Source organism: Erinaceus europaeus, unplaced genomic scaffold (assembly GCF_950295315.1).
Source record: "Erinaceus europaeus unplaced genomic scaffold, mEriEur2.1 scaffold_464, whole genome shotgun sequence".
NCBI classification, from domain to species: Eukaryota; Metazoa; Chordata; class Mammalia; order Eulipotyphla; family Erinaceidae; genus Erinaceus; species Erinaceus europaeus.
The window spans coordinates 65,878-92,278 of NW_026647606.1; the positions used below are offsets into that span (position 1 = coordinate 65,878).

Consider the following 26,401-nt stretch of genomic DNA (forward strand, 5'->3'; position numbering starts at 1 on the left):
GCCACCTCTCAGACCACTGTTCCCCCCCACCCCACCCCAGAACCAGGACATTGGATCCTCAGCAATTAAGCAGTGCAACATTAGGGGTCTTAGAAGCAGAATTTAGAAACAGACCAACATCTCCACCTTTCTTTTTAACTAATGGCCATAGTATCAGTAGTCTGGGGTGAATATAAACCTATATTGTGCAGGCATTTTCCAAAGAACTGGCATTAGACATGGAGGAACAAATAGGAGAGCAGCAAGAACCAGTGTAATGCCAAGGGGAGGCCCGAGGGGGCGTTTCCTGCCTCAAAGGGTTTTTCCTGCCTCTGTGGGCATCTCTTGCCTCTGGGGGCGTTTCATGCCTCAAAGGGCGTTTCCTGCCTCTGGGAGGAGGACCTAGTAAGGAGGGGGGATTTCCTGCTTCTGGGGACAGGGCCTGCAGGCGAGGGGATGTGGCCTATAGAGTCCCAAGGCAGATGGCTGCAAAGTCCATGGACTGCTGCGGTCAGTCTTTGAGAAACCCATCAACATAAAGGGAAGCTGCTGTAAAGTTGTATAAAGCATCCAAGAGGTGTACCAATAAGTCCGATAGAAGTGTCAGTCATACAGTTTTCAGGATTAGTTTCCAAGACGTAAAAAATCAAGAGAAAAAAGACAATTTTTTGGACTATTTCTGGATGTCTCTAGAAATCATGGCTGCATCCAACATTTTTTTTTAAGTCAATTAAGTTTCAGAGTACTCTGAGAAAAATGGATTGTACAAAAAATTTTGGTCACTCAATTTTTTTTTTCAACTCACTCACTCACAAAACACAACTGGCCAGTCATAGAATAAGCATAAGACATTGGGGTGGGGGGGAGAGCTCTGTGAATCAGATTTTTCAGATTTTGCCATGTCATATTATAGATCCTGGGGTGTGTCCTGCAGCCAGTCCTCTTGCAGTATTTCTTCTTCCTCAGGGATATCAGCGCCATCATGTGGGTATTGCCGGACATGGTGGGCAGGATCCCAGACAGATTTGGAGTAATTCTATGGAAAAATGCATGCAAAACCCCTCTTTTTGCTTTGTCCCCTCTCCTAGACAGACCCTGATTTCCACTGCTCTCTTTTCGCTCCACCCTCTCTACGTCACATCCTGTTTCCACCCTACTTGGCGAGTATATATACAGCTGCTCTTCTGTTTGAACACAGTGGAATTGCCTTCCAACTCTGAGAGGCCCAGAATCTCTCTTCCTGCGAAGCTAGATCACACTACATTCCCACTCAATAAAGATTGAACTGCGTCGCACTCAGTCATGAGTCCCTGGTTGTCTCTCTCCCACCTGCGAAGCTAGCCCAGCATCTCCCCTGCCCCCCAAAATGTTAATTTAAAAGGCAAAACAGATATTATTACTTTTTTCTTCCTCCAGGGTTATTCCTGGGGCTTGATGCCTGCACTACGAATCTGAATCCATTGCTCCTGGAGGCTATTTTTCCATATGCTACTGCCTGGCCCTCTTAAACAGATATTACTTTTAAAAGATAGAGTAGAGGTCTGGTGGTAGTGCACAGGTTAAGTGCACATGGCACAAAGTGCAAAGACCAGAGCAAGGATCTGTGTTCGAGTTCCCAGCTCCCCACCTGCAGGGGAGTCACTTCACAGGCGGTGAAGCAGGTCTGTAGGTGTTTTTCTCTCCGTCTTCCCATCCTCTCTCCATTTCTCTCTATCCTATCCAACAATGACGACATCAATAGCAACAACAAGGGCAACAAAAGGGAATAAATAAATAAATATAAAAATAAAAGTATATCTCTCCCTCCTCTCTCGATTCCTCTCTGTCCAACAACAATATCCATGGCGACAATAACAAGGGCAACAAAATGGGGAAAAAATGGCCTCCAGGAGCAGTGGATTCATAGTGCAGGCACTGAGCCCAGTGATAACCCTGGAAGCAAAAATAAATAAATAAATGTGTCACTTCGAGAAATTCTAAACAATGGAGAAGAGGGAAAGAGAAAGAGGGAGAGAGAAGGGATCCTCCTGCAGGTGGGGAGTTGGGGACTTGAACAAGGATCCTTGAGCAGGTCCTTGCGCTTTGTACTATCTGCGCTTAACCCAGTGCACTACTGCCACCACCCTCTCTTGTGTTCTGTTACAACTAGAAACATGGCTGTCCAGACAACTTTTTCTAGGCCGGTGAAATAACAGCTCATTTGGACAGTGTGCTGCTTTGCTCAAATCCAGGCTTGAGTCTGGCCTCCACATTAAAAGAAGCTTCAGTGGTAAGTCTCTTTCACTCTGCCTTCTCTCTTTAAAAAAAGAAAAAAAGAAAAAGGGAGTCGGGCCGTAGTGCAGAGGGTTAAGCGCATGTGGCACTAAGAACAAGGACCGGAGCAAGGATCTTGGTTCGAGCCCTGGCTCCCCACCTGCAGGGGAGTCACCTCACAAGTGGTGAAGCAGGTCTGCAGGTGTCTGTCTTTCTCTCTCCCTCCATCTTCCCCGCCTCTCTCCATTTCTCTCTGTCCTATCCAACAACAATAAAACAACAAGGACAACAAAAGGGAATAAATAAATAAAATATAAAAAAAAGAGAGGGAGGACCCTAATTGAGGAGTCCTGAGATTCCCAAACAGACACGATGGGCCTATACCTTGAATAAACCCCTCTCTCTATCGTTACTGGTCATCTCTATCAGGAACAACACAATAGACCCCTTTGTGGGCCCCCATAGGACCTTGCCCTCAACTTAGATCAACAATGGTAGAGAATGTTCCATCCTGCGAAGGGAGGCAACATATTCTATGCTACACCTGAAGAAGATGGGTCCTGATATCGGGGCAGTTTGGAACATTCCTACTGATGACCACAGAACGTGAGCTCAGATCTACAGGGACGCAGAGGTCACATAGGCTCCTAAGCTGAATATGGGCCCCAGATCACATCAGATCGATAGGGTTTACAATCAACAATGTTTATTACCCTTTCCCATATTTGGGAGCTACCCTCTTCCCTCATGCTTGAGAATCAGATGCTTTATCCACTGCACCACCTCCCGGACCACTCTATCTTCTTACCCCTTCCCTCTCAATTTCTGGCTATCTCTATCAAATGAAGATAACAAAAATAAAATAAATAAAAGGGAAGAGGAATTGGGTTGTTGGAAAAGTCATGTATTTTTCTATGTGAAAATATGTCGTGACTTTTCTGACTAGCCAACAGATAGGGAGAGCCAGAGTATCAATGCAATGCTCAGGATCAAACTTGGAATTTTATGCTTTAAGGTCCAGCACTATCCACTGCATCACTACTTGGGCCATGGAAGGTGGGGGAGGCGGTGATGTCCTCTTTACCTCTATAAGGAAACAGTGGTGTGATCCAGGAGGTGGCATAGTGGATAAAACACTGGACCCTCAAGCACAAGGTCCTGAGTTTGATTCCTGGCAGCACATGTACCAGAGTGATGTCTGGTTCTTTCTCTCTACCCTCCTATCCCTCTCATTAGTGAACAAATTAAACTATTAAAAAAAAGGAAACAATGGCTACTCTTTTTTTTAAGAATTTATTTTTTTAATTAAAAAAATTAATATTTATTTTCCCTTTTTGTTGCCCTTGTTTTTTATTGTTGTTGTAGTTATTATTGTTGTTGTTGATGTCATTGTTGTTGGATATGACAGAGAAATGGAGAGGGGGAGAGACAGACACATGCAGAACTGCTTCACTGCCTGTGAAGTGATTCCCCTGAAGGTGGGGAGCTGGGGGCTTAAATTAAATTAAATCAAAGGGTCCATCTTAATGGTCCTTCTGCCAGCCATGACATCATCTTCCCAGACAATAATTAGGATTCCCCTGCATATCAGATTTCAGGCTCAAGCAATAAACCCCCAAAGAAACCCACTAGTATAGCCACAGGGCCTTTGGAATATAACTAAAATATGCCTACTAGCTATCTACAAGAGTTCCCCCCCCCCCAACTCTTCACCTGCACTATTCCAGCCTTTAGGTCCATGATTGGTCAACAATTTGTTTCGCTTTGTATACTAATTTTCTTTTCAACCTCCAGGTTTCAGATGCTAGCATGATGCCAACCAGAATTCCCTGGACAGACAACCCCACCAATGTGTCCTGCAACTCCGTTTCCCCAGAGACCCACCTTACTAGGGAAAGAGAGGCAGGCTGGGAGTATGGATCGACCAGTCAATGCCCATGTTCAGCAGGGAAGCAATTACAGAAGCCAGATCTTCAACCTTCTGCATCCCACAATGACCATACTCCCAGAGTGATAAAGAATATTTTTTATTCCCTTTTGTTGCCCTAGTTGTTTTATTGTTGTAGTTGTTATTGTTGTAATTGATGTTGCTGTTAGATAGGACAGACAGAAATGGAGAGAGGAGGGCAAGACAGAGGGGGAGAGAAAGAATAAAAGAATAAACATTTAAAAAAAGAAATCTTAAAAAAAAAAATAGGAAAGTTGCATGTGGTACAAAGCGCAAGGACCAGCATTAGGATCCTGGTTTGAGCACCTGTGCCCAAGCACAAATCCATTCTGATGCAAATTAGAGCTTCCTCTTGCAGTTGCCATGGTTGCTAACACCTCTTAAGAGTAGCCATTGTTTCTTTTCCTTTTTTTGTTTTAAGTAGTTTAATTTGTTCACTAATGAGAGGGATAGGAGGGTAGAGAGAAAGAACCAGACATCACTCTGGTACACGTGCTGCCAGGAATCAAACTCAGGACCTTGTGCTTGAGGGTCCAGTGTTTTATCCACTATGCCACCTCCCGGATCACACCACTGTTTCCTTATAGAGGTAAAGAGGACATCACCGCCTCCCCCACCTTCCATGGCCCAAGTAGTGATGCAGTGGATAGTGCTGGACCTTAAAGCATAAAATTCCAAGTTTGATCCTGAGCATTGCATTGATACTCTGGCTCTCCCTATCTGTTGGCTAGTCAGAAAAGTCACGACATATTTTCACATAGAAAAATACATGACTTTTCCAACAACCCAATTCCTCTTCCCTTTTATTTATTTTATTTTTGTTATCTTCATTTGATAGAGATAGCCAGAAATTGAGAGGGAAGGGGTAAGAAGAGAGACAGAGTGGTCCGGGAGGTGGTGCAGTGGATAAAGCATGACTCTCAAGCATGAGATTCTGAGTTCAATCCCCAGCAACACATGTACCAGAGTGATATCTGGCTCTTTCTCTCTCCTCCTATCTTTCTCATGAATAAATAAATAAAAGAGTGGGAAAGGACTGGTCCAGGAATCAGATAGTGGTTCTACTCTATTATACAAAGCAAACTAAGGAAGGCACACACTTCTTCTTAAGCCACTCCAGCATCCTGGAAGGTAGTATAGCAGTAGAACTCTGGATTCAAAGCCATGAACTTGACTTACTGGCACCATGTATGCCAGAGTATGGTCACTCTGGCCTTTATCTGTTGTAAAACATAAATCAATAGGGAGTCGGGCAGTAGTGCAGCAGGTTAAGTGCACGTGGCGCAAAGTGCAAGGACCAGCATGAGGATCCCGGTTCAAGCCCCCTTGCTCCCCACCTGCAGGTGTCTGTCTTTCTCTCCCCCTCTCTGTCTTCCCCATCTCTCTCCATTTCTTTCTGTCATATCCAACAATGACAACAATAATAACTGCAACAATAAAAACAAGGGCAACAAAAGGGAATAAATACATATTTCAAAAAGAAATGAATAGTGGTCCAAGAAGTAGTGACTCAAAAGCATGAAGACCCAAGTTCAACCTCCAGCACTGCAAATGCCAGTGCTCTGCCCACTCCCTCTCCTAAATCGTTAAAAAAAAAAAAAAAAAAAGAAATATATCTTGGGGGGAGTGCGTTCGTCACTCTAGATTCTTAAGTTAAAAAAAAATACCCATTGTGGGGGAAGAGTTCAGGTCCTGGAACAGGATGGCAGAGGATCTAGCGGGAGCTGTGTTGTTGTGTGGAAAACCGAGAAGTGTTATGCATGTACAAACTACTGTATTTACCATCAATTATAAAACATTAGTCCCCCAATAAAGAAATAAAAAAATAGCATTTTAAAAAGGATGCCCACTATGCATTTGAAATCTTTTGCTTTCATAACTCAATCTCTGTAAGTCTAAACAGTTCAGACCCCAGACCCAGAAAACCCTCCCTGACACAAAGACACACTTGACTTTCAATAGAAGATTGCTTTTATTTTGAAATTGAAACAGCAGAAACAAAGTGGTATGTAGCTAAAAAAAATAAAAATAAAAAACAAAAACAAAAAAACCAACAACCTCCACGGTGAAGAAAGGAAGCTGGAGCACACATCCAGCAAAAGACCCAATTCCAAAAGTTTGAACCAGCTGTCCACCTCCTCCAAAGGAAAGAACAGATGTAAAGGTAGGAGGAAGGGTACAATCAAAACAAGGGTGATGACAGCTGGCAGATTTCCAGCAAAGTACAATTTTCCAAATGGCAGTAATTACAGGGGAGCACACCACAAGTGGGAGGTCCCCTCCAGCCCCGCCATGACTCCCATTCATGAAACATTTTTCCCTATCTTGACTGATGTCTCAGCATTAGTTACCAATTCATTTCGCAGGGGGAGAGTGAGATGGGGGAGACTCAGGACTTTTTCTGGTTTCTGGAGAAAGGGAAGGATACAAATGGTAATGGAATATGTTCATTCCTCAGATCAATTCATTACCTGCTGAAATTCATTCTGAACATCTTTACACTGAAGTGGGGTTACATGAAATTTACACAGAAATATTACAAGTGCCCTCCAACTCCCCCAGAGGGGGAAATGGTGAGTCAAAACTTAAGCACCCCAACACACACCAAGCCTGTTTTAGGTGGGGGTGACCGATGTCACCTGGCTGAGCAGCTCAAGCGGAATTTACTCGAGGGAATGGGGTGGGGGACAGGCCATGAGGACAGTAAAAGCTGTACCTGTCAGAATAAAACATTAACTTAAACAAGTGGAGAAAATCGCCAAGAGTGAAATTTATGAGGGAAGAGAAAAAAAAAAAGTTTGGGGGATTAAAACAATCCAGTAGTAACTGGAAAATGCCTCCTTTTTTTTTTTTAAATCTTTAAAAAAAAACTTTTTTTTTTTGGCTTTTTAAACATTTTTGGAATTTTTAAGGTAACTCTTTTTCCCCCCCTTTGGAAGAAGAAATCTTTCCCACCCCCAAACCTAAACAAGTGGAGTTGCCACTACCTAACTTATCTCTATTGTCTTGCTAAGAGGTAGATAAAATAAAAGTGAAATGGGGCACCTATGAGGAGGTCCATAGAGGGTGAAGAGAGGAGGGGTCAGGATAGCCCAGTGGAACTCCCCTAACTATGATGACAGCCAGAGAGATCAGAGGGTACAGACAAATAGGCCCCGGGGACTCTCAGGACAGAGACTCTTACTCCACCTCTTTTAGAGCTCCACGAAGCCTGTAACGCAGGGCTCAGTGGAGGTGAAACATCTCAAAGAAACCCTGTTCAAGAGGCCTTAGCTTTGGCCTCCCCAGGCTTCTTGACTTCGGGGGTAAGTGGTGAGTACCAGGCCAAGCCACAGATTTCACCTCCAGGCAGCCCTCTACAGAGGGGAGGCCATCCCTTCCCTCACTCTCCAGCCTAGCACATAGAACAGGAGAGGAAAGGGATCCCAGGACAAGGGAGGCAGAAAGGATGGGGGGAGAGGGGTGTCTAATGGCCAGTCCTTCCAACCCAATTGATGAATGGGGGATTCTGGCAGGTCTGCCTGTTCCAAACTTCATGGCACAAGCCTCAACTCATTTCTCCTGGCTGGGATTTGAATCCCTGCCCTTGATTCCAATCTTATTGTAAGGACTGAGGTAGATAATCCATTTATACTCGTAGCATCCATCACTGTGATTACTCAAAACAGACACTCCCAAGGAGCTTCCTGCAATTTCACTTCAGAGAAAGAAAAAATCTTTGTCAGTCCAGGTTCAACCATTACCAAGGCACCGGGAACGATGCCACTAGCCTGTGCCCTGAGGGGATACACAAGGCCAAGGGTCAGGCTTGGGGTTCTGGCCTTTACCCTCAAAATTCACCTTCAGTCCGGTCATCAGACTTCCTGCCTATCCAGAACCCCAGAGAAATCTTCTGTATCCAAAGGAAGTAAACCTTAAGTTTCAGCTGGTGTTACTCTAAGTCTGAAGAGAAACATTCTGTATCTATATCTTCCAGTGTTTGGAAGGGAAGTAGCTTTACACCCGCCACCCCCCACTGGTGAAGATTCTTCTTTGTTCCTATAATAACTGACAGGCTGTGCCTTCTTGCTTCTTACTGATTTCCAACGAACAGGCAACAAAATAGTAGCATGGTTTGAATGTCAAAGCCACTAGGATCTCCCCATAAACACCTTGGGGGGAGGGGAAGGAGAAGCCCCCACCCCTGGGTGAGCGGAGGGAGGGAAGGATTTAGTCTCCAGTGGTCCCTCTGGGGCTCTGTGAGGTAGTCTACATAGCACTGCAGGTTCCCAGTTTGGCAGAGGGTATGTCTGAGGTGGGAGGAGGGGAAGGCACTCTTGAGAGCTAACTGAGGCCCTCCTCACTGCCAGTCTGCCAGGCCTGAAGGGAACACCAGTGCTATCTCTGCAGCGGGGGCAGGGGACGGAGAGCAGTCCCACAAGGAGCAGCCCCCCCCCATTCCTTCCCAAAGTGCAAGCAGGAGCCACTGGATCCCTTTCTCAGCTCCTTACCAATTGGCAAATACCATCCCCAAGTCCCCCAGGAGCCTCAGAAGGGAAGAGACTTGTTTTTAGCTCCCGCTTTTCCCAGGAGCCCTCGCTGTCTAGGACAGTACAAGTTTATGTTGAAAGATAGCTACTGCTTTGATTCAGAAATGGCCTCTCTCAGCCTCTGTCAGTCTTTGGCACAGAGGAAAATGGACACATAGAGCCACCCGGAGTGTTTTCCTCCAGTGATCTCTGGGTTTTTACATGGGGTCTTTCCTGTAAATAGTGAGGCTTTAAGAGAACAGCTCCCACTAGCCCTGGCATTGGAGAACTCAGGGAAAAAGGAGAAAGACTGATATAGACTAAAAGGGAGAAAAGAGTAGGTGATAAAACTCCCTGTCCCTAAAATTGGCTCTCTCCTACCCAGACCCCTCTTAAGAGCTGAACTCACAACCCCAACTGTAAAAGGCCACCAGACCCTAAGAGGGGATTAAGGTCATTGGGGTGAAACTATCAGATGCAGCTTCAAAGTCAGTGAATCAAACCATTTTGGCTTTTTATATGTTCCATAGAATTTTTTTTTTAAAGTCTATTCTCCTAAAGAGATGGTCCTTTCTTAAAAATATATGTGCAGAGTACATACACACAATAATCTCAGAGCACAGAAGCAGTTTTTGAAAAGTCGCTTTTCTCAGATCATCCAAATTTCCCAAGTGCTTTTCACATTAGCTTCTTATCTTGAAATGGAGGTCCTAGGTGGGAGGTAAGGAATTGTCCAAGACCTACCTTTTGGGGCAAAGAAGACCCACCAAAACAGATCCTCCATCCTGCTAAATCTTAACCACCAAACCTTACTATTCTTTTGCCTTCTGGTAGCTTAACTTCACCATTTCCCTGCTGGGAAAATTATCAGCAATGAGTAGAGCCATGCCCAATCCAAATACAGTTTGACAGTCCCTGGCCACACTTCCTAGTCTCTTGGGGAGCTGAATTGGCCAAAGGAAAAGGATTGGGCTTAAGGTGTGTAGGGAGCAGGATCCCAAGGAAACTGAACACTGCAACAATCACATTTCAGGTACTGTGGGGTTTTCTTTTTTCTTTTTTTTCCCTTTTCCTTCTTCCTGATGGTAGTTTGAACCAGATATCAAGCATGCTTGCTGCTAGAAATTCACCGTAAATCACTAAATGGCCGATGTCTGAACGTTATCTGCTTCATTTTGGGATAAAGTATATAGAGCCAGAGGTGGAAGTTGGAAGACCCTTTATTTTTGCTGTGGTTTGGTCAGTTGGGAAGCTGAAGTATGCTGGCCTGATGATAGTGCCCCTAAATGTTTTCCTACTTCTCTATCTGGGGTAAACAGTTCTGAGGGCCACAAGAGAATGTCATGGTGAGAGTGGTTAAGAGATGAATGAGGTAGAAGCTTGTTCTCTACCCCATTATTTCTTGCCACACACCACCTTAAATCAAGAATTTCCCAAGTTTGGGTCTACTCTTACAGTCAATTACATCAATCTAATGGTAGGGAGATGGGGGGGGGGGGGTGTTGGGTTTATCTGATCACATTAATACAGACCAAGGAACCAAGATGGAGTCCAAATGAAGGAACAACAAAAAACAAATCAACTGAAAAGCATTGCCATGACATACCAGGTAAACCTCACCGAGGATGAGAGGAAGGCTTTGTCTCTTCCATTAATGGCTCCCAAGATTTTAAGACAGAGAAATATATTCTTTAAAAGGGTACTCTTTTTTTCTTTTTTTTTTTCTTTTTTTAGTTATCACTTCTCTCCTCTATAAAACGGAGGCAAATATATAAATATTTCAACAGCACCACTGGTGGGAAAAACTGACCGGGATGCCCTTTAACCAAAGGGGGAGGGGGACACACAGGCTGATCGTTGGAGGCTGCTGACTGGCTACTGGGGATCCACTGCTGGGCCCTCTCTTCCCGCCTCAGCCTCCTTCTCCAGCTGCCATTCCCCAGGGCCCATTCTCCATAGAGAGCCCCCTAAAGGGTTACACTGGCTCATGTTGTAAGAAATTATGAAACATAACTTTCTCATTTTTTCTTTTCATTAAAAAAATAAAATATTCAAGACTATCAGCTTCTCTTGCTTAGCTTTTTCTTTTTTCTTCTTTTATATAAAATATCAGCAAGCCGCAAAGAAAAAAAAAAGATGAAAAAATAAAAGGTGGGGGAGGGGGACAAAAAAGGAAGTAATTGCTGAGGTAACTTCATACCTTGAGGTAGTTTACTTCGCACACAGCATTTACCTGACTGACTCCACCCACACATCATAGTTGTCTTGGTGTTACCATTGTTGCAATGTTTGGAAGGAGAGGACTCCATGCCGTGAGCTTCTCTACTCATGGATGCTGCCTTCCTTCCTTCCCAGCACACTTGATAGCATTGTCCAATGTCGCTAAAGTGCACCACCTGGCCAATATGCATTGACAAGCATTAAATGATGGCTACTGTCTTCCTTGAGGGCTCCACTTACTGAGCCTGGTAAATGACTAAATTAGTTTCATTTACTCTTCTGTGCATAACATTGCTGGTACTTTGAATTTTGGTTTTTGTTTTTTTTCCTTCTTTTTTTTTTAGGCATATCTTTCACCATGCCAATGATCCATGAAGGCAGAGGCCATCAGTTAAATATGCCTTTAGGAAAAATGGAAGGAAATACTCTCCATTTCCTGAATATCCATAATAGGTGCCAGATGATGGGCTTTAGCTTTGTGGGGAGGTTCAGAGTTGGGTTCCACATCCCACCACCACCAAGAGAGCAGTGCTGTGGTGGGGGAGTGCCCCGCAACCCCTGCCTCTGGGAACCAGCCCTTACAGGAGCACATAGGCTGGCATGAGGGCACAGTGGCAGCCTTTGGGGCCACTCAAGTCCTCCATGGAACTGAGACTTTATCAAGGGGAGTTAAAGTCCCCTTCCCAGTGCTCATATCCAATCATTAAAATACACTAGAAAAATATAAAATCTGCCTGAGAATGATGGGAATCAGGGACAGTACAGTGGTCGGCCCCTATCCCACTGAGCATTCAGTACCATCCCTGTGCACCTAGACACGATGTGGGAAATACTAGATCTGAGGGATGTGAACGGGGCAAGAATTCATGGTAGGGAAGCCCCAACAGAGTGGGGGAAATTTTAAGCATGCCAATTTTTCTAGACGGTGATCTGGAATAGATCAGCCACAAGGACACTTCTTTTAAACGTGGATTACTATATACTTTAAAATCATCTTTCTCCTCCATTCTTTATCCCTTGCTGTTTCTATTGGTTCGCTTGGGAGGGACTGGAATTAATCCATAGATATTGGTGTGCCTTCTCCCTCTGAGTCAATAACATAAGTCAACCTGTGCATCAGTTCCCACTTCTCCTGTTAGCAGTAGAGGCAAGATGACCTAGTGTTAACATAGAAAAAGGCTGTATCAGGACCTGAGAGGATGCTTTGGATCGACCTTCCCGTGGTGCATCCCGTGAGTACCCATTCATTGGAGAAACTGACGATCCTTCCTAGCCGACTGAATCCATATGGATCCCAGTCACTTTCAAAGCCAGCAACAAGCAGCTCCTGACAGCTTTACATCAGGCTCAACCTGACGCCGTTGACTGGCTACGGAAGAAGGACAAACGCTAGAAGAAGGACCTAAGAGTGGCGGTAGTTAATCAATAAGCCAAGTAGGAGAAGGCTGGAAGGATTTTAGGGTTAAGAAGCAAACCATCCTTTGAGGCTAATTAAAATACCCTTTTGTGTGCTTTAAAAACCTGAAGGAAATTTTATTTTTCTTTCCATTGGGATCTGACCCTCCCTTGATGAGACCTGGAGGACTTAAAACAATCCACGTTTAAAAGCACCCTAAATGGAATTGCCATGGTGACACCTTGAGGGGGAGGCAGTGTTGAGCCAATAGGTTGGGTGTTTAGAGCCGAGAGATCAGGGTTCCTCACTGGAACATCTTTTCTCAAGCAAGTGGGCAAACCTGATCTACTTCCTGGCCCAAAAGTCCCTGATTCCCATTCATTCTCAGGCCTGCTGGGAAGAACATGCTCTTGTTTTCAGCCCGTTGTCCTTGAGTCGATAGGATTTGGAGGGGCTGGTCACTTCCTCCGAGCCTGGGCCTGATTACTCTGTCCCTTTTGGTGCAGCTGTTTAACCTGGGCTAGGATGTCTCGGATCTTCCGCTGAGCCATCTACAGAAAAAAACAAGTGGAGAGGAAGAGCGTGAGGACCTCCAAAGGAAAGGAGACAGCCTTACACTGGGAGAAAGGCCATTAGGATCCAGACAATAGCAACAAAGGAAACAAGAGTATGACTTAGAAGATCAGGGAACACTTGAGGATTATAAGGTGACCTTAATTTTCTCCAAGCTGACCCTGAGCACCCACTGGATAAGGCAGCAAGCAGGGGACTGGGGGGAAGAAAAGGAGAAACAGTAGTATGAACTCATTCAGAACTTAAATTTGACAAAGTTTAAATCCTAACAAAATGGACATGTTGCTGAGATAAGATGGAACTCAGTTTCCAGGTAGAAGTATATGTTTTCAGAGCACCATGAATTCAGACATCATCATCACAAATCACGGCACATGTGACTATCTCCACCTCCCCTTTCCCTCTCAACTTCTCTGTCTCTATCCAAAACAAAACTATAGCCTTTCCATAAATATGTGAGTACTTTTTTTTTTAATTTAAAAAATTGTTTTTTTTAATATTTATTTTCTTTTTTAAATATTTATTCATTTAAATTTTTTATATTTATTTATTCCTTTTGTTGCCCTTGTTGTTTTATTGTTGTAGTTATTATCGATGTCATTGTTGTTGGATCGGACAGAGAAAGGAAGAGAGGAGGGGAAGACAGAGAAGAGGAGAGAAAGATAGACACCTGCAGACCTGCTTCACCGCCTGTAAAGCGACTCCCCTGCAGGTGGGGAGCCAGGGGCTCAAACCGGAATCCTTTCACCGGTCCTTGCATTTGGCGCCACCTGTGCTTAACCTGCTGCACTACCGCCCAGCTCCCAAAAATATTTATTTTCTTATGTTGCCCTTGTTTTATTGTTGTAGTTGTTATTGCTGTTGTTATTGATGTCGTCGTTGTTGGATAGGATAGAGAGAAATGGGGAGTTGGGCTGTAGCGCAGCGGGTTAAGCGCAGGTGGCGCAAAGCACAAGGACCGGCAAAAGGATAGAGAGAAATGGAGGGGAAGACCGAGAGGGGGAGAGAAAGAAAGCTGCAGACCTGCTTCACTGCTTGTGAAGCAACTTCCATGTAGGTGGGGAGCCAGGGGCTCAAACTGGGATCCTTACTCTGGCCCTTGTGCCTTGCGCCACATGCACTTAACCCGCTGCACTACCGCCCAACTCCCTGTTTTGTTTTTTTTTTGTTGTTGTTGTTTTGTTTTGTTTTTTGGCGCAGGTGCCGCCATGCGAACTGCTTGACATGGTACTAGCTTCACAGGAAGTTCAGCACTGCTGGACTCTCCAGGCCAAACTGAAACCATCTCGCCTTTTGCCATGATTAAGCTCTGTGTGGTCTTAATAATATTTACCTATGGTCAGGCTCAGAGCCTGACCAAATAACAAAAATAATGACAAAACCTGCACTGCACTCTGTAAGGTTGATCATAATAGAACAAGCAATAGCAGTAATGCAGAATTTTTCAGGAGGCCCCAATAAGAAAAAATGTTTTCCCCTTTATACCACTTCCTTTAGTATTCCCCCTAAAATATAGAGAAAGATTGGTGGTTCCCACAGTGGAGGGGCCACCTTACATAACATAAATAATTAATGGAAAGTTATGGTACCTGCCTAGATACAATGGGCCTTTTAATCTACCATCTACCACTATGCTCCCACCTCCTTATGCAGGAATAGTACACGAGAACCTAAGTCACATAGTGAGCATACACAGAAGATGGATTCTAGCTAGAGTTTAACTTGGAACAGAACAAAACTCCTTGATCAAACAATGGAACAGATTTTGTGAAAAATGGGCTGCTCAATTTAAGGCCCCTAGAAACATAATAAGCTTGAACTTTCTATAAAATTGTCTTCTGATGCATAGGGCCAAGAGAATGGCACAAAAGGTAGAATATTAATCTTAATCAATAGCACATTTGCCTAGCACACAGGTACAGGAAAAACAAAAGACATAGAAATGGTGATGTGATCTCTAAGGCAGAAAGTGTCCCTGGAATGTAAATGTTCCACAAAGCAGGAAGTGTTCCCTACCTGTGCTGTTCTTACTCGGTGATTTTTGTTTCAATAATCAAAGCCTTGGCAATTTTTGTTTTGATAATCAATACCTTGGTGATTTTTGTTTGAATGATCTAAGGCTTATGAGACTATAAAAATAGACTATAAAAATAAAGTTCTGCTTAAGTAAGACAGAGATGTCTGCTTGAGCTTGCTTCAGCATCAACTCACTCGTCTCTCATTCTTCATTCTTTGCCGACACCCCTCCTCCTTCGGGCTGGCCCCCAGCAGTTTTTAACCAGAGCACTGCTCAGCTCTGGCATATGGTAGTGGGGGTGGGTGGGGGGGTGGGATATAACCTGACACTTTGGAGTCCCAGGCAGGAGAGTCTCTTTGTGTAACCATTATGCTATCTATCCCTGAGTGCTTGATTTCTTCTTTAATATTTAATTATTTATTTATTACTATATAGACAGAAAAATTGAGAGGAATGGGGAAGGTAAAGAGACAGAGAGATACCTGCAGTCCTGCTTCACCACTCGTGAAGCTTCCCCACTGCAGGTGGGAGCCGGGGGCTTGAACCTGGGTCCTTGAGCACTGTAACATGAACACATAGCCAAGTACACCACCGCCTGGCCCCAGTGCTTGATTTCTTAAAAAGAAAATTGGTCAGGAGCTGGGCGGTGGTGCACCTGGTTAAGCACACATAGTACGAAGGACCCATGCCACGCAAGGATCCGGGTTTGAGCCCCTGGCTCCCCACATGCAGGAGGGGATGCTTCACAGGTGGTAAAGCAGGTATGGGTTTATCCTTTTCTCTCCCTCTTTCAATTTCTCTGTCCTATCCAAGAAAAAATGAAGCAAATGGGCAGCAGGAGCTATGGATTCATAATGCCAGCACAGAGCCCCAGTGATAACCATGGAGGCTAGAGAGAGAAAGAGACAGACAAAGACAGGTGTATCAAAACCATAACCTTACTTCACTCCTGTGAGAATGTCACACATCAGAAAAGGTAACAGCAGCAAATGCTGGAGAGGGTGTGGGGTCAAAGGAACCCTCCTGCACTGCTAGTGGGAATGTCAATTGGTCCAACCTCTGTGGAGAACAGTCTGGAGAACTCTCAGAAGGCTAGAAATGGACCTACCCTATGACCCCTGCAATTCCCCTCCTGGGGATATATCCTAAGGAACCCAACACATCCATCCAAAAAGACCTGTGTACACATATGTTCTTGGCAGCACAATTTGTAATAGCCAAAACCTGGAAGCAACCCAGGTGTCCAACAACAGATGAGTGGCTGAGCAAGTTGTGGTCTATATACACAATGGAATACTACTCAGCTGTAAAAAATGGTGACTTCACCGTTTTCAGCTGATCTTGCATGGACCTTGAAAAAATCATGTTGAGTGAAATAAGTCAGAAACAGAAGGATGAATATGGGATGATCTCACTCTCAGGCAGAAGTTGAAAAACAAGATTAGAAAAGAAAACACAAGTAGAACCTGAAATGGAATTGGCATATTGCTCCCAAGTAAAAGACTCTGGGGTGGGTGGGTGGGGAGAATACAGGTCCATGAAGGACGATAAATGACATAGTGGGGGTTGTATTGTTAAATGGGAAACTGGGGAATGTTATGCATGTACAAACTATTATATTTACTGTTGAATGTAAAACATTAATTCCCCAATAAAGAAATAAATTTTTAAAAAAACCAAATCTTGAGATCCTACTTTGTCAGCCTCCATATTTGACTTTTTAAATAATTTTTCATGAATTCTCATTGTAATCAATTAAAATTGCACCATTTTAGTACTTAATACAACCTAAATTTATGCATAGCTGGATACATCATGTAGTCTTAAACCTCATATTCCTTATTTTTTATTAAGTACAATAATATATAATATATATGTCTCACACAGAAGAGTCTAGGTTCTTGGTTTTTGTCCTTGACTACTTAGCAACCTCAGGAGGACATTTTAAGTGTACCATGAGCGTGTATCCACTCTGACATAAGGGGTTGTATCAAACAGCCTAGACCGCACACCATTCCAGTTGCAGGGATGGGAGGTTTCAAGGATAACCCACTAGGTTTCAATAGTCTTGCTAATTTGTAGACTTCAGAAAAATCGGAACCTGACATTCACCCTTCCTTTTGCAAGCTTTAATCCCAAAGTGGGTAAGACAGGAGAAAATTTACCCAAAGTGGGTAAATTCTGAAATGAGAACGGGAGGGTGAAAGAACAGGAATAAGGGATAAACCAGTCACTCCGGAAAAGGACTGCATTGGAGAAAAAACAACCCCGAGTGACCTTATTATTGTTGGTATTCCTAGTATAATGTCCTCTTTTATTCAGTGCAAAAGAGTTAGGGAAAGACTAAGGTTAGATAATAGGAAATACTATAAATATATGTAGTGGTATATTATATTACCTAATATGTAGCATACATTACAATCATATATGTTATTGTACTCTGATGTAATTATTACTTTGCTGATTATAAATGTGTATAGTTACAAATATATACATATATATATATATATATATATATATATATATATATATATATATATATATATGAAAGCTCTTCAAATCTTTTTTCCTAATGGGTCTTGATAATGTATCTGGGGGAATCGGGCTATAGCAGGTCAAGCGCAGGTGGCGCAAAGCACAAGGACCGGCATAAGGATCCCGGTTCAAGCCTTGGCCCCCCACCTGCAGGGGAGTCGCTTCACAAGCGGTGAAGCAGGTCTGCAGGTGTATGTCTTTCTCTGCCCCTCTTGGTCTTTCCCTCCTCTCTCCATTTCTCTCTGTCCTATCCAACAACAACAACATTAATAACAACAACAATAATAACTATAACAATAAAAAAAACAAGGGCAACAAAAGGGAATAAATAAATATTAAAAAAAAGAAAAGAAGGCATCTACCTATCACATTCCCACTCCAGAATGACCCAGTCTAGAACTAGACAGAGCCCATGTAATTTGTTACGGTCATGTCCCTGGCCTCTACCCTCCAGTGGTGGAAGAGTCCCAAATGTACCTGGCTGGCATAGAAATGCCCGATGATCTTGACGATGACCTGGTCATTTTCATCCGGGGTCTGATCTCTTGGCACCACCACCTCAGCTGCTGTCAAATTCTGCAACTCATTCACCTGGGGATGGGGCATGGGTGCAGAAGTAGTTCAGGCTGCCATCATGAAAAGCATGGCTATAGGGAAAAGAGGGCACATGCCTAGCCATGCACACTGTCCTGGCACCACATGAGGTGATATGACACAGAAGGAAGGGTGGGTGATTTTCTTTCTTGCGGTCTATTTGAATGAAAAGCATCTAGGAGCAGCAGAAATGCTCCCCTTAAATAAATACATTTACAAAGCAAGCATAGGTGGTATTGGAAAGAAAGGCAAGAGGCAAAAAGTAAGTAAATAGAAACTAGAAGTCAGGATCTAAGCTTGGGGCATGAAATCAAGTAAATGGATAAAATGGGAGTTTTGAGCAAGGCAGGCAGTAGAGATTGCTAAATATGAGAACGTGGATGCAGAACTTCTAACCCATTCCTCGTCATCACTCACCGTTTTGCCCCCTTTGCCAATGACCCGGCCAGCTGCTGATGCTGGCACTCGGATGTGGGTCTCTAGCTTTACTTCCTCCTTGGGACCAAAGAAGTTCTCCTCCTTGAGTTTTCCATAAATTCTTCCTTGGGCCTGAGAAGAGGAGATCACTATTAATCCATGGGTCAGGTATGTGTCATATAAAGAAATCATGATAAAAGCAAAGCTCAGCCTCCAATCTCCACCAGATGCTCCTCTGGCCCATGGCCCACCAAAGGGTGGCTCAGTAATCTAGGCCTGGTGATGAGTAAATGTCAAAAGATTTGATCTGTCAACATCCTTTGTCTCTAGTACTGGAGAATGGGCAGAGTAACTGAATATATATTTTCCCAGAGTGTGATTCAGTGTAGCCAGACCTACAGAACTGGATGACTGTGTTTATTTGAACTGCTGACTAGAAGCTCAAGATCTTGAATGACTGTTGTCAGATATTCCACAACAGCTTAGAAAGTTGCCCCTGTTGGGTATTTGACTGACTGAGCACAACTTTGAGAAAACAGGGTTATAATAGGGACATAAAGGAGGCAAAAATTTGGCATCACAGTCCTTTTTTCAAGGAACTAAAGCAGCATCCAAGAAATCCTCAACTTCCTTCATTCCCATATTCCTACTGATTGCCAAGAAGCAGAGGGAAGTCAACAGAATTAAATTTGATGCTGATTTGAATGTAGCTTTTTTTTATTCCCCATGTCCTATGGGAAAATGGAGGTGGCATCAATTTTTACTCCCACCCAACCTCAATTGCTCTGTCCAGCTGGGGAAAACAATAAAGATCAGAACCTTGAACTGGGCTTCCGGGGGTCCAGTGATGATGACCATTCGGACTTTGGAGTCAGGACTTTCAGGAGGGGCAATCTATAATGTAAACAGCTAGTGATATAGGCAGCTCTACTTCCCCCTCTTCCAGACCCCCAATGACCACCATGAATCACTTCTACTACCCACCCTCTGAAGATTAGGGGAGAGAAGAACAAGATCCTATAGCCAAGGTCTATGGTCCCCTGCATTAGAACTGTTGGGAAGACACAGGTAACCTCGCTCATTCCCACCCAATCTGGTAGGGTAGTGATTTCACCTGACAATAATTGTATTTGACCAAATCAAATTGATTTAGACTTCTGACATCTTAACCAGAGCACTGTTCAGCTCTGGCATATGGTGGTACAGGAAGTTGAACCTGAGACTTTGGAGCTTCAGGCCTAAGAGTCTCTTTGCAATAACCATCACGCTATCTCCCCCACTGAACACACCTGACAGTTCATGTGAACAGACAAGTAATGCTTGTTGAGCAACTTGTATGTACCAGGAACTGGCAGAACTGAGTGGGAGCTTCAGCTGCAGTTTATCACAGTATGAAGAAAACTAATGGGGGCCAGGCGGTGGTGCACTTGGGTTAGGCACACACATTACAGTGCGCAAGGAACCAGTTCAAACCCCTGTCCCACACCTTCAAGGGGAAAGCTTCACAAGTGGTGAAGCAGGGCTGCAGGTGTCTATCTCTTTGCCTATCTTCCCCTCTCCTTTCAATTTCTGTCTCTATCCAATAATAAATAATTTAAAAAATAAAATAAAACTAATGTACTTAGAAGGAAAATAAAGGGGGGCCAGATAGTGGCACACCTGGTTAAGTGCACACACTACAGCATGCAAGGACCCAGCTTCAAGCCCCTGGCCCCCACCTGAACGGGGTAGTTTCACAAGTGGTAAAGCAGGGCTACAAATGTCTCTGTCCCTTTCCCTCTCTACCTCCTCCCTCCCATCTCAATTTCTCTCTGTATCTATCCAATAATAAATGAATTACATTAATATTTTAAAAATTCATTTAAAGGAGGAAAATAAGGTTGTGATCTTAGAGCTTTGAGGCACAACTCTGAACCCAAGGCAGTCTTTGGATAACCTGTGCTCTCTTGTTATTCTATAATACTGCTTCCTCCCTGACCCAGAAGCATGGAAACCACCCCACAGTGGCATCCTTGTTTAGCAAGGTCAAATGCAAAGGAAAAAAGGAAATCGTGACTCTGCTGGGGACATGGACATAAATGGGTTATCTGGCAATGTAGGGAGAGGATAACGAAGCAGATTACCTTGATGGAAGCGCTGGCAAACCGGGAGAGCTGTTTTATGTGCTGTCCCTTCTTGCCAATGATGGCACCCACTGCCTGGGCAGGAATGAACACCTGCACCATCTCCTGCTCTGGAGCCTGCTGCCAAGACAGGGTATGTTATTACCACAGGCCAAGGGATAAGCTCAGAAGTCCCCTCACTCCCCACTTTGGGTGTCTGTCTTTCTCTCCCCTTCTATGTCTTCCCCTCCTCTCTCCATTTCTCTCTGTCCTATCCAACAACGAATTGCGTCAACAAGGGCAATAATAATAGCCACAACGAAGCTACAACAAGGGCAACAAAAGGGGAGGGGGGAGGGACAAGCAAGAGTACTAGCAGCACCTAGGTCAGACTTGAGGCAGCCCTTCAACAGGTAAAGGTTGTAAAGGGTAGTGCCAATTGCTGGAACATCCTCTTCTCTGTAAATTCCTGAGCACCAGGCTCCCTCCCATCACATACCGAATCCAAAGGGGCAGGCAGAGGTTCACCATGCACCTACCATAAAGGAGCTGTAGGGAGCAGCTCCAGTGACACTGCTGGGTGGTGGTGGGACTGCGCTGGATGAGGCTGGGAAAAGTCCTACGGCAGCCAAGTTCAGACCAGGGATGAGATGGGACTGCAACTAGGGAAGGAAGGGGAATAGGAAGTCAGCCCATGCTGAGAATTGGTTCCTTGTGTGGCCCTGACTGAAACCTGGAAGGTAAGTACCAACAGATTTACAAGCGTTCACATAAGAAACTGACTAATTGGGGCACCTGGTTGAGGGCCCATGCACAAGGACCTGGTTCAAGTCAAGTTCACAAGCAGTAAAGCAGTACTACAGATGTCTCTCTCCCTACCTCCCCATGCCCTCTCAGTTTTTGTCTCCAATAAATAAATTAATGATAATAATAATAATAATAATTGAAGAACCTGACTACCCTTTGCTTTTGATACACTCACTTAAGTACTCAGGATATGGAATTATCCATGAAATGACATTGTAAGCAATTCCAACCAGAAAACTCTACCAGTTTAAACTCTCAGAAGCCCTTCTCTCAGGCTGGCAGATAGCTCAGAAGGTGGAGCACATGCCCAGCTGGGAGGCTCTAGGTTGAGTTCCAGCACCTTGGACAGCACTTAGGTGGCAATGGGGGGGAAGGGTCCATAGTGACCAGTGCTATGGTATATTTTTCTTCCCCCCTGAAAATATACAAGAATATGAAATTAGGCTTAAGACACAATCATTATCATCATGTATCAGGCCCTGGTGCCACACATGAAGCCCTCTCTTCTTTGGCTGCTTACCCCAGTCTGACAGAGATGAACTACAGACTCAGCCCTGTACTGTCCCGTCCCCGCCCCCCACCCCAGGAAAGGCAAGGACAGATCCCCCTTGACTGCCAGGATTCATCATTTTGGCCATGTTCCCCACTTCCTCACCCCCATGTCCCCCACCCTTAAAAAAATCAGAAGAAAATTTAAGAGGAGCACAGACACTTACTTTCAAGATTAGATGAATCCACACCCACACCCCAGGAATCAAATGAAGTACCTTTATAATTTAAAAGCCCTCTTCCGAGTCAAGGTTCAAAAAAAATAAATGCTTCAAAGTCACACAATGTGGGGATGGTAAGCCCACTCCAAGTGCAAAGCCCACAATGGCTGAAGCTCAGGCTCGGGGCAAGGCAGCAGAGGTGCTGGCACTCACACTCATAGCAGCCACGTCGTTCTCATAGGCCTCCCGAACTTTCTTCATAATCTCCTGCTCGGCCCTGCAGCAGTTCTCAATTGCCCCCTTCACTGTGATGGTCCTCTCTGGGTTATAGAGGGTGAGGTCCTGCAGTCTAGGGGGGAGGGCAAGCAGTGTCAACATTTCATGGACAGACCAACTGAGGAAGAGGGCCCACCCTCACCATTTCTGCAGCTGTTTGGTAAATTGCTGTCTCTGGCTTTTGGTTTGTAACCCTTCAACTCAAGGCAAATCCTATCACAGACAGTTCCCGCGCCCCCCCCCCCCCCAATTCTCTCTGTCAAATAAGTAAATATGCTTATGCCTGGCAATAGCCAGTGGTTGGCTCAATTTTCATTTTGGACCAGAGCAGCCAGTGTCTGTGAAATGAAGTGGCATAATGTTGAGTCACTAAGCCACCAGCTTGGTCCCTCTGAAAGGCAGTACCCCTCAAAGATCAGGTCTCAGAAAGAATCTGGGTTTGTGCACTTTCTGGGGGGCAGTCAGACCTGACACCTGGAAGCCCTCCTAGCGGGGGGGGGGGGGGGGGTGTTTCTCTCAAGATGCAGATAGGCACAATGTGAATGGTGGGAAGAGGGCTAAGGACACAACAGCCCACCTGCTCATCAGACAGAGGTGAAAGGAGGCCTTCAAGCCCTCCTAGAGATAAATGTTTTGCTGCTTCTGAGTGTTCTCCAGTAGGTGAGACTGCATCTAGCTTCTGGATCAAGTTTTATGGCTCAACCATGAAATACTGTTGGCACCAGGTCCCACCCGGAAGACCCCACTCATTAAGAGAGAGGAGAGCGCCTTACGAGGAGATAGTTATTTTTGTCTCAGTATCCTGCTCCACCTTCTTCAGGTTGCGTCCTTCCTTGCCAATGAGACGCCCCACAAAGTTATTATGAGCCAGGATCTTCAAGGGGACCTCGTCAGCCCTTGAGAATATAGGAAAAGAAACAAATTACAAGAGTACCTTGGTAGGTAACATTGACCCAGCTTATAGGCTACCCCAGATGTAGGGTTTCCCAAACAAACCACAGAGCAAAGTGTGTTTTAAAATATAAAAATTGGGGCTGGGTGGTGGCACACCTGCTTGAGAGCACATGTTACAATGCACAAGGACCTGGGTTTGAACCCCTAGCCCCCACCTGCAGGGGGAAAGCTTTGCAAGTGATGAAGCAGAGCTACAGATGTCTCTCTCCCTCTCTATCTCCCCCTTCCCTCTCAATTTCTGGCAATCTTTAGCCAATAAATTAAAATAAATAAATAAATGGAGTCGGGCAGTAGTGCAGTGGATTAAGCACACGTGGTGCAAAGTGCAAGGACTGGCTTAAGTATCCTGGTTTAAGCCCACGGCTCCCCACCTGCAGGGGAGTCACTTCACAGGTGATGAAGCAGGTCTGCAGGTGTCTGTCTCTAACCCTCTGTTTTCCCCTCCTCTCTCCATTTCTCTTTGTCCTATCCAACAATGATGACATCAACAACAATAATTACAACAACAATAAAAACAAGGGCAACAAAAAGGAAAATAAATAAATGTAAAAACAACAGTAAACTATATAAAAATTATACCGATCCTATGTGTGCTGACTACACACACACACACACACACACACACACACACACACACACACACACACCATACATAGTTGAATGCACAGAAATCACTAAGATGGCCTATAAAATGTTACTTGTAGTAGCCTGGGAGGTGCTGCAGTGGCTAGCGTGCTAGAATTATAAGCATAAGGTCTCAAGTTTGATTCCCTGGCTATGCATTTGCCAAAGTAATGGTATTCTTTTTAAACTTAAAAGACAGGGCAACAAAAGGAAGGAAGTAGCCTCCCAGTAGCAGTGGATTCATAGTGCAGGCACTGAGCCCCAGCAATACTGGAGGCAAAAAAAAAAAAAAAGACTAGGGAGCCAGGCAGTAGTGCAGCGGGTTAAGAGCACATGGTGTGGGAGTTGGGCGGTAGTGCAGCAGGTTAAGCACATGTGGTGCAAAGCGCAAGGACCAGCATAAGGATCCTGATTCTACTCCCCAGCTCCCCACCTCCAGGGGCGACACTTCGCAGGCAGTGAAGCAGGTCTGCAGGTCTGTCTTTCTCTCCTCCTCTCTCCATTTCTCTCTGTCCTATCTAACAACAACATGAATAACTACAACAATAAAAACAATAAGGGCAACAAAAGGGAAAATACATAAATTAAAAAAAAAAGAGCACATGGCATGAAGCGCATGGACCGGCATATGGATCCGGTTTGAGCCCCTGGCTCCCCACCTGGGGCGGGGGGGGGGGGGGGGGGTAATGTGTGAGTCACTGCAAGTGGTGAAGCAGGTCTGTAGGTGTCTGTCTTTCTCTCCCCTCTTCTCTCAATTTCTCTGTCCTATCCAGCAAGAACAGCAATGGCAACAATAACAACAAGGGCAACAAAATGGGAAAAATAGCCTCCAGCAGCAGCAGTGGATTCGTAGTGCGGAGCCCCAGCAATAACCCTGGAGGCTTTTACTTTTATTTATTTAATGAGAGGGAGAGATACAGAAAGAAAAGACCAAAGCACTGCTCAGCTCTGGTTCATGATGGTGCGGAGGATTAAATCTAGGGCCTGGGGGTCCCAGGCATGATAGTCTGTTTGCATAACCATTATGCTGTCTCCCCAGCCAATGTTTTAAAAAAGAAACAACAACAACAAACAAACATATAAAGCATTATCTTTGAGAAATAAGGAGGGGGTTTCATAGTAAACCTAGGGAGGTAAAGTAAGGAGGAAGATTTCAGATTTCAGGTTGGAGAGATAAGACAAAACATGTCTGGAGCCCTCCAGGATGATTGCGAGATTTAAAAGCAGCAGGTCTGAGTTCCATCACTGGCACTGCATGTGTCAGAACAATCTGGTTTTCTCTCAAATAAATGAATACTAAAAATGAACAGGGGGAACAAAATGAAAAAGGACCAAAAGAGAACTGACTAGGTAGAGTACACACTTGTCATGTACCTTACTTTGTCTCAATACCACATGGGAAAGCTCTAAGTAGTGTTGTCCACGTTAATGAGAAGGTAGACCAGGCTGGAGCAACTGTACATGGCTCAGGGGTGGGGGTGGGGGTGGGGGGTCGCATGTCTGATAAAAGTGGGACAGGCGACAGTTTCCAAGAAAAGCTGAAACCTTACGTTTTGGTGTCCTTCGCCTCCTTATGCATAATCTCCAAAATCATCTTACAGGCTGAGGAACAGCCCTCAGGGGTTGAATGGACGCTGATGGCCTTCTCTGCAGCACCTGCATTCTCCTTCCTGTGTACATCTATCCTGAGGACCACAAGGACAAAAGTGGTTAATTGATCTGGTGGGACCGGGTCTTCTTGAGCGCTGCCCCCCTTCCCCCAACCCCCTCCACTCCATTCCACTGCCCGCAACTGAAGTCACAGATGTAGGATCAGAGGAGGGCCTAGGGAAATATTGACCGGTCTCCTGTTTCAATCAGGGAGTGGTTGAGCATGATAGCATCTGCCACAGGAATGCAGGGCTGTGGATCAACAATCCACAGCTAGAAAGCTATTATTTTCCCTCTCCCCTGAAGAAACTATAAAGGGAAAGCAAACTGCCCTAAACTAATAAGGACATAATGTGACTTGTTCCTTGCCACAGAGAACACTGTTTAGCCATAAACTTTGTAGAAGAGCAGTGTTTGTGCTAGAATGGCAATGCTAAGTCATCATGGCCAATCCTGTTGCCACCAACAATCAGTACTAAAATCACAGATAACTGAGAAGTGAGTGACACATCAAGACCAAAGCTGCTTGATGAGATGTTCCAGGACAAATCATAGACCCTATCTTATTAGTGGCCAGGCCCAGTCACAGTGATCACACAGTGAACCCCAGGCATGTTCTACCTCTTTTCCTGTCCACCTCAACTAGGAGGCTGCAACTGGAAGTAGTAGTGTGTCAGGGTGTGTGTGTGTGTGTGTGTGTGTGTGTGTGTGTGTGTGTGTGTACGGGGGTATGCATCCCCACTAGCCCTACTAAGAGGGAAATGCTGATGCCCCTCAGTGAACCTTTAGAAGCACCCAGCTCCCCAGCCAACCAGTTTTCTAGCTTCTCCCTCCACTC

The 26,401-nt window shown here is 44.7% G+C and overlaps 1 protein-coding gene across 4 annotated transcripts; it reads right to left on the reverse strand.

The window, feature by feature from the left end:
* Window positions 1-739: 739 nt before the first annotated feature.
* LOC103115793 (insulin-like growth factor 2 mRNA-binding protein 1) lies at window positions 740-25,595 on the reverse strand. 4 transcript variants are annotated; one of them, XM_060184160.1, is made up of 10 exons: window positions 25,464-25,595; window positions 23,109-23,231; window positions 22,273-22,408; window positions 21,082-21,204; window positions 20,564-20,680; window positions 19,260-19,334; window positions 18,441-18,572; window positions 17,907-18,020; window positions 12,311-12,855; window positions 5,563-12,099 (listed from the first exon to the last, which is right to left on the reverse strand). In XM_060184160.1, the coding sequence occupies exons 1-9, from the start codon at window positions 25,505-25,507 to the stop codon at window positions 12,763-12,765; spliced, it is 957 nt and encodes a 318-aa protein (XP_060040143.1). In that variant the 5' UTR covers window positions 25,508-25,595; the 3' UTR covers window positions 5,563-12,099; window positions 12,311-12,762. The 4 variants fall into 4 exon arrangements, with proteins under 4 accessions (XP_060040141.1, XP_060040140.1, XP_060040143.1 ...); XM_060184159.1 differs by having other exon boundaries at window positions 20,564-20,683; XM_060184158.1 differs by lacking the exons at window positions 5,563-12,099; window positions 12,311-12,855 and adding an exon at window positions 740-1,015.
* Window positions 25,596-26,401: the final 806 nt, after the last annotated feature.

Bases quoted from the DNA above. Each gene is read 5' to 3' on its own strand.
- LOC103115793 (XM_060184157.1), bottom strand. From the start codon at position 25,507: ATGATTTTGGAGATTATGCATAAGGAGGCGAAGGACACCAAAAC. The intron at 20,684-21,081 runs GTAGGTGCATGG...CTGTCTTGGCAG, and splicing joins CTCCCTACAGCTCCTTTATG to CAGGCTCCAGAGCAGGAGAT. The intron at 19,335-20,563 runs GTAATCTGCTTC...TTTACATTATAG, and splicing joins TTGCCAGCGCTTCCATCAAG to ATTGCCCCTCCTGAAAGTCC.